We start from the raw sequence: 12,228 nt of genomic DNA on the forward strand, positions 1-12,228 counted from the left end.
GATCAAGAGCTTTAAAATACAGCTTCTGCTACATTTTCATGCCCATGTTAACAACAACAACAACAATAATAATAATTTGTTTATATCCCTCCCTCCCCAGCCGAAGCCGGGCTCAGAGCGGCTAACAACAGTAAAATAACACAGCATTCTAAAATCAATTCATTATAAAATCAATTCATATCACATTGATGGCAACCATTGGGCTGGAGTTCTGTGAAGAATTACCGAAGGAGGGGGTCAGGCTGTGCCTTCGCCAAAGGCCTGGTGGAACAGCTCTGTCTTGCAGACCCTGCGGAAAGATGTCAAATCCTGCAGGGCCCTAGTCTCTTGTGACAGAACTTTCTACCAGATTGGAGCCACAGCCAAAAAAGCCCTGGCTCTGGTTGAGGCCAGCCTAACCTCTCTGTGGCCTGGGACTCCAAGGTGGTTTTGTTTGAAGACCATAAGGTCCTCCATGGGACATACCAGGAGAGGCGGTCCCGTAGGTACAAGGGTCCTAGGCCATATAGGGCTTTAAAAGTTAAAACCAGCACCTTGAACCTGATTCTGTACTCCACCGGGAGTCAGTGCAGCTGGTAGATAACTCCTCTTCCAAGAATCATCTAGCTGAGAATGAAACACAATCTTAACATTTTTTCTCAAAATATAACATGCGAGAACCACTCTAATCAGCACAATAAATAACAACAACAACAACAACAACAACAATTTGAATCCCGCCCTCCCCGGCCAACGCCAGGCTCAGAGCGGCTAACATCATAAAAACAACACAATATGCATAAAAACAGACATCAATTAATTAAAATACATCAATTAATTAAAATACAAGTTAAAATCTGGACAGGTGGCAATTATCAGGTTGGAATTGAGAGTGGTTAATATTTGCCAGGACCAACTGCTTCCACTGAGCATACAAGAACCTGTGACCGGGTTGGGGGCCTCCTTCAGGTTTATTTTATACAAAGGAAAATAAGTCAAACTGCATCCTGCCCAAAGGCCTGGGGGAACAGCTCCATCTTGCAGGCCCTTAAGAAAGATGTCGAATTGTGCAGGGCCCTAGTCTCGTGTGGGAGAGCGTTCCACCAGGCTGGGGCAATGGCCGAAAAAGCCCTGGCTCTGGTCGATGCCAGTCTAATTTCCCTGGGGCCCAGGATCTTCAAAGTGTTGTTCTTAGCAGACCGTAAGGTCCTCCGTGGGGCATACCAGAAGTCCTGTAGGTACGAGAGTCCTAGGCCATTTAGGGCTTTAGAGCTTAAAACCAGCACCTTAAACCTGATCCTGTACTCCACCGGGAGCCAGAGCAGCTGCTACAGCACTGGGTGAATGTGATCCCATGGCAGAGACCCCATAAGGAGTGTCACCATGGCATTCTGCACCTGCTGGAACTTCTGGGTCAGTTTCAAGGGCAGCCCCATGTAAAGTGAGTTACAATAATCAAGCCTGGAGGTGACCGTCGCATGGATCACAGTGGCAAGGTCAGGGCAAAAGAGGTAAGGGACCAATTGCTTAGCTCAGCAGAGATGAAAAAATGTCGCCTTTGTTGTAGCTGTAACCTGCACCTCAATAGAAAGGGAGGCGTCAAAGATTACACCCAAACTCTTGACGGAAGGCGCTGGCACTAACTGTGCCCCCGCAAGAATGGGAGTTGGTCCCCCCAACCCCATATCTTTCCAACCCAGCCAAAGGACCTCTGTCTTCGAAGGATTTAACTTCAACTGGCTCCCACGTAGCCATCCAACCACAGCTTCCAAACATCTACTCAGTGTGCCTGGGGCCAAGCCAGGACAGCCTTCCATCAACAGATAAGAGTTGGGTGTCATCAGTATACTAATGGCAACCCAAACCAAAATTCCAGACAAGCTGGGCGAGGGAGCGCATAAAGATGTTGAAAAGCATTGGGGAGAGAAATGCACGCTGCAGTACTACACACACCAAGTAGTGCAACAACAGCTCCCCCCCCCCCACAGCGCCACCCTTTGTCCCCAACCAGAGAGGAATTAGCGCAGCCATTGAAGGACTGTGCCCCAAATCCCCATGTCGGCGAGGCGGTGGTCTAGAAGTTCATGGTTGACCATGTCAAAGGCTGCTGACAAATCTTAAAGAATCAACAGCCCCGACCCGCCTAAATCCAGCTGCCTACAGAAGTCATCTGTTAGGACGGCCAGAGCCATCTTGGTCCAATGACCAGAGCAAAAACCGGACTGGAATGGATCCAAAGCCGATGTTTCATCCAGAAATCCGCCAAGCTGTTCAGCAACTGCTCTCTCAATCACCTTACCCAGGAACAGAAGATTCAAAACTGGGCGGTAATTGGATAGATCTAAAGGATCTAATGATGTTTTATTTAAGAGCAAACACACAACTGCCTCCTTCAGTTCCCCAGGGAATGTCCCAGAGCCAAGGGACAAACTGATGCTCTCACCCGAGGGGGCCCGCACCTCGTTTGGACATGCTCTAATCAACCAGGACAGACACGGGTCAACAGGTGGTGGGCTTTCTGGCACAGAGGAGTTTGTCCACATCGGCTGGGAGTATCCGGTTGAAGTGGTCCAATAGTGGACCCGAGGACAGTCGAGGAGCCTCCAGTTCTGTTATTGTATTCAAATTGGCAGGGAGGTCACGGTGGAGAGTCAGGAATTTTTCCGCAAAAAAGCTTGCAAATGCCTAACAGCTATGGGCTTGATTCATATTTAAATTGACTGTCCCTCTAGGGACATTAGAGACCTAATTATACTAAAAAGTTGCGTCAGGCAAGAGCTAGCGGGTGCAATGGAGGCTGAGAAGTAGGACTTCTTAGCAGCCTTCACTGCCATCTCATAGGTTTTCATAAACGCCCTATAAGATGTTTTTGAGGGTCAGTTGCGGGCATCCTGCCATACTCGCTCTAGTCGTCTGAGGTCCCACTTCATTTTCCGGAGCTCCTCGGTAAACCAGGGGGGCCAGTTTCTGCGGGGTCGCAGAGGGCGCCTAGATGCAATCTCATTGATGGCCGCCAAGAGCCGGGTATTCCAAACCTCAACAAGCTCAGTCAATGAGTCGCCAGGGGGAGCAGGATCCCACAGGGCCTGATGGAATCCATCAGGATCCATCAGCCTTCGCAGGCGAGCCCAAATAAGATCACCACCTAAGCAAGGTAGGAGCAGGAAGTCAATCCTGGCTTTCAGAGCATAGTGATCAGACCATGGCAGCTCCATAGTGGGGGATGTGATCACATCTATGCCTGCACCAAAGATCAGGCCCAGCGTGTGGCCTGCTTTATGTGCGGGGCCTGAAACAAATGGAGAGAGCCCTAGTGTCGCCGTGGAAGACACCAGATCCATAGCCTGTAAGGAAGGGGTGGCATCCGCATGTACGTTGAAGTTCCCCAATACCAATAGATTGGGGAACTCCAAGACCCAGGCGGTCACCACCTCTAGCAGGTCTGACAGGGTGGCTGCTGGTACACTAGGTGGCCGGTACACCAGCAAGACAGCCAAGTTCTCCTCAGAACCCTACACCAGGCTAACACATTCAATGCCGGGGATCAACGACAATGATAGAGGCCTGAAAGAACAATCTTCCCAGATTATCAATGCCAACCCCCCCCCACCCCCCAGTCTGCAACTGGTGGACGGAGAAACCTGGGGGCACCATCTCTCGTAAGGTAACTGTTTCCCCTTCGCGCACCCAGGTCTCCATTACACAAGCCAGGTCAACCCCCTACAAGGTAAAGAAATCTCAAGGGTGGCGGTTTTGTTGCCTATAGACCTGGCATTGCACACCACCAGTGATGGAAGCAGGTGGTCCTTGCTCACCCTACCTTCGTCCCTGGGGATGGGGCACAGGTAGAAAGGGGTACAAGCATATCCATATCTCATACCCCTTCGCCTACAAGATCTGCCCCCACCGCCATACTTCCCTTGCCATTCCACGGTAGTAATTCCAAGCCCCATTAGTGCCTCCTTTGATAGCATTGGTGTTTTAGAGCCTTATAAGCTGTGGTGGTGAGTGAGTATGGGGCCCACCCCCAGGCCCAAGGTGGAGAATGGGCTTCAAGGGGGAGCGGTCCTCCCCAATACTCACAGGCAGAGCAGCAGCAGCTCAAATCTTTCTTCAGCCTATCTATTTGGGGAATTTAATTTTGCTTGTTACTTTGTCTCTATGATGGTGATTGGCCAATACAGAGCAAAAAGAAAGCAGAGACACTGGGAAGAAGAAAGAGCAACCCAGTACCCAGGTTCTAGATATCCCCCAATTTAATCTCTGCTGGTGGTCAAAAGGAAGAGCCTATGGAAACATTTTTAAAGCATTCTGTCTATAGATAAAAAATAAAAACATGAAAAAGGTATGGCAAAGAGATGCAAAGCCTGCTGGTAAGGAAGGAACACCAGTGTAAATAATAATCTAAGAGGTTTGGAGGGAGCAACTGTGGTGGACTTTGGGTTTTTTAAAGGGTTTCCGGAGGTTTAGAGTGTGTTTGCAGGCTTTTTCAATGGTGCTCCCAATATGCGCAATTTCTCTAAAACGCATGATGCCTCGGAACATAACCCCAGTTTAAATGGGGAAGTGCCTGTACTTAAGCTCTCTCCCAGTTTTCTCTAGGCTTAATTTAAAATGGAAGGGGTTGGGGGAAGAGAAACCTTGGCAAGCAAAGGCAATCAAGGTTTTCTGTAAGGCAGAGAATTTTTTTTTATTTGTTCCACTTGGTTTTATATGTTAGCATGTGGGGATGACAGGGTTTTGAGACACGTGAAGGGATCGTGTCAGTTCTGTCAACCACTAAGCCTTTTCTTTGGGGGGGGTGAAGCAGCATGGGGGGGATATACAGTGGTACCTCAGGTTACAAACGCTTCAGGTTACAGACTCTGCTAATCCAGAAATAGTACCTTGGGTTAAGAACTTTGCTTCAGGATGAGAACAGAAATCGCGCAGCGGCAGCACATCAGCAACGGGAGGCCCCATTAGCTAAAGTGGTGCTTCAGGTTAAGAACAGTTTCAGGTTAAGAATGGACCTCCGGAACGAATTAAGTTCTTAACCTGAGGTACCACTGTAGTAGAAACTCAGGCATATAAACTAATCGCCCAATGGCACCTTGAGTTACGGTCACCACAACAGAATGTCTAGGTGCCATTTTATTTTTGCAATAAAACATTATTACTGTCATACCTTGGTTCTCAAATGCATTGCGGCTCAAACGTTTTGGCTCTTAAATGCCGCAAACCCGGAAGTAAGTGTTCCGGTTTGTGAACTTCCTTGGAAGCCAAACATCAAGAATAAAACAAATTCAAGCTTCAAGAAAAATATTTCAGATCATTCTCTAAGTGGTATTTTCTTTCTCCATATTGATTTACCTACTTATATAGCTGCCCCATAGAAGTACTCTAGGAAGCTCACTGGGTGATCTGGGGCCAGTCACAACCTCTTAACCAACTTCACAAGGTGGTTGTAGGGATTACCTGAGGAGGAGGCTGAACTGTGTACTCCTTGGAGAAAAAAATGGGATATAAATGCAGTAAATACCGTATTTTTCGCTCTATAGGACGCACTTTTCCCCTTCAAAAATGAAGGGAAAATGTGTGTGCGTCCTATGGAGCGAAGACGCCATAGCCCCGCGACCCTCTCCCGGCTGGAGAGGTGACGCGCGGCTATGGCAGGAGCCTCTATAGCCCCGCGTCACCTCCCCAGCCGGGAGAGCGCGTGCGGGGCTAAAGAAGCCATAGCCCTGCGACCCTCTCCCGGCTGGAGAGGTGACGCGCGGCTATGGCAGGAGCCTCTATAGACCCGCGTCACCTCCCCAGCCGGGAGAGCGCGTGCGGGGCTAAAGAAGCCATAGCCCTGCGACCCTCTCCCGGCTGGAGAGGTGACGCGCAGCTATGGCAGGAGCCTCTCCGCTGCGCCTTTCCGCTGCTCCCTGACCTGCTCTTTGGGCTGGTGGTGGGCTCCCCCCCGCCAGCCCCAAAGAGCAGGTCGAAAGGAACCTGAAGCCTGGAGCGCGAGAGGGGTCAGTGCACACCGACCCCTCTCGCTCTCCAGGCTTCCAAGGTAGCCGCCTGAACGCACTTTAAATGGCACCTTGTTTTAGAGCAGGAAAACAAGAGGGGGAAAGTTCTCCCCCTCTCTGTGCAGCGCGTCCTGCCGCTTCACTGAAGGGGCGCTGGGCAGAGAGGGGGAGAATTTTTTTTTCTTGTTCTCCCCCCTCTAAAACAAAGTGCGTCCTATTGTCCGGTGCGTCCTATGGTGCAAAAAATACAGTAAGCTCTTCTGCTTACCTGCATAGGAAGCCTGGGGCCAGCCGGATGGAGATGTCAGTCACCACCCAGAGATCTCCACATGGTCGGAACTGGACCCACACCAGTTGTTGGTCCAATTGAGGATTTCTTACACTGTAGAATAGTTATCTAGGCCTCTCTTCAAACTATTACAGTGGTACCTCGGGTTACATATGCTTCAGCTTACATACGCTTCAGGTTACAGAATCTGCTAACCCAGAAATAGTGCTTCAGGTTAAGAACTTTGCTTCAGGATGAGAACAGAAATCGTGCTCCGGCGGCACCAGGAGGCCCCATTAGCTAAAGTGGTGCTTCAGGTTAAGAACAGTTTCAGGTTAAGTACGAACCTCCGGAACGAATTAAGTACTTAACCTGAGGTACCACTGTATATAACTCCTAGTCAATATGTTTTCATGTGTTCTCTAACAGCCGGAAGATACGGCAGGATGCAAACTTACAAATAAATAATTTAGTTTCTTTACAGGAATAGTATTCTTTTGTTTTACCACGTTTCTACCAAAGTCCATTAAATATTGAAGATACTAATCACACATAAAATTACTGCACTCTTCTTCAAAACATTGACCATACATGTTATAAGAACTATGTAATTTCCAGTATTAGCAATTATAAAATTCAAGACCTTGTGGGAACAGATTCCTAATAAAAACTTGCAGACAAAGATTTATTTCTAATCTATGGCTGAACTTCAGCTTCCCTTACCTTTGCACCTGCTGGCCCTAGCATTTCAGTTCAGTTCATTTTCCACTTGTTTATGTGAGCTACATCCCATCCCAAACCAGCAATCAACTTCCAAGTGTGCCTTGTTTGACTCCTTTTCTTCCTTTCCAAGGCTTGTCTACCATTCTTTTTCCACACAGTACAGCAACTTTACCAAAGCAACACATCTGTGTCTGCCACAAACCCCTATAACAGCTCAGTCAATTTCCAGACCCTTCAACGCCATCACAAAAACCCCTAGTGGATTACAACCAGGGTGTATTTGATTTAAATCAAATCAATTTAAATCACTACAGTGGTACCTCGGGATGCGAACGGGATCCATTCCAGAGCCCCGTTCTCATCCTGAATGGAACATAAAACGTGATGGCGCATCTGCGTGTGGCGCGTTTTGCCACTTCCGCGCATCCATGTGACGTCATTTTGAGCGTCTGCGCATGTGCGAGCGGCGAAACCCGGAAGTAATATGCTCCGTTACTTCCGGGTTGCTACGTAGCACAACCCGAAAGCGCTCAACCTGAAGCACATTCAACCTGAGGTATGACTGTAGTTAGTAAGACTTGATTTAAATCACTGGTCAGTAAGACTTGGTTTAAATCTTTTTTTTTTACAGAAAGACTCATTCTTGCTGGTATAATCTTAATATTTACAACCATATGAAGGTTTCATTTTTGGAAGAATAAATTTTCAGAGTAGTTTTTAGAGATATCAAAAATGGTTATACTATTAGAAATACACAGATAATTATGAAATTATTGTGAGGTTTAATAAGTTAGCTGTTTATATTTGTACAACTTTCCTGCTGTACTTTATTGGAAGAAGAAAAAGAATCATTTCCTTAATAACAATTTAAACCACTTATTTAATTAAAGCAATAACATTATAGCATATGTATCCATGTTTGTTAACTGATGTGGTTAAACCTTTTTTAATTAAGAAAAAAAACTAAGACTGAGTTTTAGCACACATGAAAAACTTAAAACAAATCCTTATTTCCTGATGAAAAGCCTTTGGACTATAATGTAACTTAAATAGAAAACTATCTTTAGAAAGATTTTTTTCTCCAGAAGCATTTTATTTTAAAAATCTGATTTTTTTAAAAAAATCCTTTTTAAAAAATCATTGATTACAATGATTACAATATAGATAAGGGTGGTCCAACATGCAAACCACTGTTTTTAGCAGCCCTCCATCTCCCCACCCTCTAACCCCACTTAGGGCAGCATGAGCAAGGCCGGTGGAGAGCAAGTGCCACAGCCAAAGGAACAAGATTGTTGGAGCCGCCAGGCTGTGCTCTCAGGCCAGCTTGGAGCCTGGCAGCATCCCTAGGTTGCCAGGGCTCCAGAGGAACACAACCTCCCAGGGAGCAGGTGATTTGAGTGCAGACAGTTCCAGGACACTAGGAACTGCTGCAGTGGGAGCCATCCTCGCTTGGAGTTCGACTAGGCTGGGCTGCAGAGATGTAAGCCACCTAGCACCCCCAGGGGTGGGCTTCAGACGGCCAGGGCTCATTGAGCTGGGTGCTTTGGGTGGTCCCTTTGGATGCACAGCCGTCTCTCAAAGGTTTGTGGGGAGCCTGCAGAGGGAGGAAAAAGCCTGGGGCACCAGATACCATGGGCTGCCTCCCTCCCTGTGCCAGATTTGATCTTCCAACTTTGACACCCAGTTGATGCTTTGTGGCAGGCATGGCAGCCTCTGGCCCAGGCACCTTGGGGGAGTGTACACCCCCAAAACCCTTCACCAATGGCAGGCAGGCAAGGTGGTGCAAGCTTACCGCCTAGGCACTGAGGTTGCCATGCCTCTATCTTAGCAGCAGCCACCACCACCACTGCTGACACTCTTCTGGAATTCTTTGTCAGGCAGACTGCTGTAGCTTTCAGGGGGAGGATTTTATAGATAGGCTGCAAAATCATGAAGTGGGAGAGAATGGAATTTTGGTACAGATAAGAAGTGCAAGTGTAGGTGTGTGAACATGTTTCAATACAGAAGAACTCAGTTTCTTTTTTTTTTTACAATGCAGAGAAGTCTGAGCTTTAGGATTCACCAATCGGTGTGGAAGAGAAAAGAAATGATTTATTAATACAGTGGTACCTCGGGTTAAGTACTTAATTCGTTCCGGAGGTCCGTACTTAACCTGAAACTGTTCTTAACCTGAAGCACTACTTTAGCTAATGGGGCCTCCTGCTGCTGCTGTGCCGCCGGAGCACGATTTCTGTTCTTATCCTGAAGCAAAGTTCTTAACCTGAGGCACTATTTCTGGGTTAGCGGAGACTGTAACCTGAAGCGTATGTAACCTGAGGTACCACTGTACTCTCTCTCTCTCTCAATTGTGAACACTATAATTTACAATAGGGAAATTTAATTCCATGTGCAGCCAACTCGTAATGGTCGCATTGTGAAATACTTAGCACTACACACAAGCCACAAAAACTACATCACACACTTTGTACATATGAAACATTGTGCATATTTACACTCTGAATAATTTGTTGTTGAACAAGAATTTATATACCAGCCATCTATCATCAATTGTGATACAACAGAAAGAAGCCTACAAAGAACTATACTGCAAGGTTAAGAGGCAATGGAAGTAACTAGACATGACGTAATTCACACAATTAGCAATTATGTTAACCATTTTTCCCAGAGTAAATAGCCATGCAGTAGGAGGGAGATCCAATTCAGGTCTGCAGCAGGGTACCCCACCCCTCTACCAGGATCCAGATCCAGATCCGCCCTCCTTGCCTCCCAATTACTCTAGAAATAAGCTGGAAAAAGAAGGAGAGGTTACTCTCTTAGTAAGCTGTTGCTTCTTTGGATTGTTGCTTGCATTTACTGTATTGTTTCATTTTATTATTTTATGTTATTATGCTTACTGTAATAGTCATCTTACTATTCTGCTGGAGACCATAGGGACATAAAGTTTATATACAATGTATGAAATGTTTACTTACATAATTTGCAAATAAATAAAATTTGGAAACCAATGTTTTACAATACAGTATAAACAAAGCACAAGCACTAGTTCAAAACAAGCACACAGGTAAGATAACCAAGTCAACCTAGCATGTACATGTGATGAATCATCAGCATTTTAAAGAGCAATATACATTTATTCACAAATCCATTTCAGATCCCATTTTCAAGCAACCTCTTAATAACTTATTCAAAATGTTTCCATGACATAGATAATGTGCTCTACTACGAATTATTATGCTCGGAAGGGAAAATAGCATCTCTCATAGGAGAGAACTAGTAGATCACATTAGTTAAAAAACAGGACAACAAATCTGGTATGTTTTCCATGCAAACAATTGCTCACAGAACACACTTGTGGTGGTTAATGATTGCTATTATGTATATGTGTGTTTTTGTGTGTGAGTACTCTCTCTCTACTGCACATGTAGGTAACTATGATTTCTTCCAACTTTTGCACAATGGCACTTACCACCAGGTAGGCAACATGGAACTACAGCCCCACCCTCTCTGTTACCCTTCCAAAGATGCCAGGACTGTAATCCGTGACTCCTCCAGATGCTGTTCAGCTGCAGCTTCCATCATCCCTGAGTACTGACCATGTTTTGAGGAATGTCTGTAACTCAGTAGTAAGGCAGTTAGTTGCCTTACATAGAGAAAGCCCAAGGGATCAATGCCGCCCAAGCCGCTCCAGGTACAACTGGGCAAGATTCTTGCCCAAACAATGGGCAGCTGCTGCCAATCCACACAGAGGCAACACTGGGCTAGACGACCCTCCCCACAACTCAGTACAAAGCAGTTCCCTAAGCATGGACGTGGTCTGCAGCTTGGTGGCGGAACAAAAGTGCCCAAATTCAACCCTCGACATCAACGCTGCGCTACCGTGCACCGGTAGCACAGCACGAGGCGGCTTCCTAGAATAGCTGTCAACTTTTCCCTTTTCTTGCGAGGAATCCTATTCGGAATAAGGGAACTTCCCCTTAAAAAAAGGGAAACGTTGACAGCTATGCTTCCTAGGCGATACCCCTATTCAAAAGGGCGCCGCAAGGTCTCTGGGAAAGCGTGTGCAGAGGCCGCCGATCAACATCAACCATGCCGCCGGCCCCCCGACGACCGAGGCCTGGTTCCGGCAAAAGACAGGCCGCTCAGGAGCCCTATGAGCAGTGCGCGCGGTTGGGTGGGCGTGGAAGGGGACCCGCAACTCTGATCAGTGACCGGCAAAGGGGGGGGGGGTTATAGGGAAGGGAGGAGACGGGTGGCAGGATCTGCGCAGGGAGCCCCGCCCCTTTCCTCTGCAGTGGCCCCGCCCCCTCGCCCGCCAGGGGAAGAAAACGGCCTCTCAGGAGGGGGCGCAATGGAGGGGGGAGGGGGGACGTTCGCCTCACACTGGGCATGCGCAGGCGGGAAGGGAGACACCCGGCCCTCCCCCCCTCCCCCACCCTGAGCTGCCGCTGATAAAATGACCTCGAAGAAATGGCGGGAGGAGCCGGCGGGAGGGAGTGTTGTCTAATTTGTCCTCCGCGCCCTCTCGGCAAGCCACGCGCGTGAGGCAGAGAGGGCGATCGCCCCTCAGCTCCGGCTCCTCCCCCACCCCCCACGCCTTCCCATTCCTCACCGCCCGCCATGGCCGGGAGAGTAGCGAGGCGCCGCCGCGTACCTCACGGGCTCCGCAGTCATCTCTCCACAATTCCTGTCACTTTCGTTCAGGCCCGTGGGAGACGAGCTTCAAACCCTGGTGGGAAACAAAGCGACTGGCGCGGCCATCCCCATCGCTGCCGTCGCCATCTTGTCGGCGAGTGTGAGACCAGCCTCCTGCCGCCTTCCCTCGCCCACTCCGGTGCGCCTGATAGGCTCCCGGAGACCCGCTTCTTTTTTTTTCATTGGACGAGGCCGAGCTCAGTCTGTTGCTAGGGTCGTTTGCGTCATCCCGGCATCGTCGCCACTCCGGATTGGCCCCAGCAGGACCTGCCGTCATTCAAACCTGCGCATGACGTCATGGCGCGGGACGTTAGGCTGCCTCGCTCGCGCTCTGCGCTTGTGTAGCTTCAGCTCTCTAGCGTTGTCGGGGAAGGATGAGTTGAGCTTTTGACTCTGCGGCCGTACTGTCACCTGCTCTTTCCTCATCCCAAGTGAAGGTCAGCCGATTCATCTTGACCTCGCCAGAAACTTGCTTTCCTACAATACGTAGGGCTGGTGGTTCTTGCCTTTTTGCAATTTTCCTTTATTGTACCGTTTAATATTCTGTGCAATAACATTTAGAAA

The 12,228-nt window shown here is 48.1% G+C and overlaps 1 protein-coding gene across 7 annotated transcripts in view; it reads right to left on the reverse strand.

Moving 5' to 3' along the window:
• Window positions 1-12,228, reverse strand: part of ATRX (ATRX chromatin remodeler) — a 99,713-nt gene extending 87,485 nt beyond the window's left edge. Inside the window, exon 1 of one of the 7 annotated variants that reach the window (XM_083484920.1) lies at window positions 11,582-12,228. In XM_083484920.1, the coding sequence (XP_083341046.1) occupies window positions 11,582-11,643 (62 nt within the window). In that variant the 5' untranslated portion in view covers window positions 11,644-12,228. The remainder of the gene's footprint in view (window positions 1-11,581) is intronic. The other 6 variants (XM_083484919.1, XM_083484921.1, XM_083484922.1 and 3 more) reach the window with 6 other exon arrangements.

Source organism: Podarcis liolepis (genome assembly GCF_965112155.1).
Source record: "Podarcis liolepis genome assembly, chromosome: Z".
NCBI lineage: Eukaryota > Metazoa > Chordata > Lepidosauria > Squamata > Lacertidae > Podarcis > Podarcis liolepis.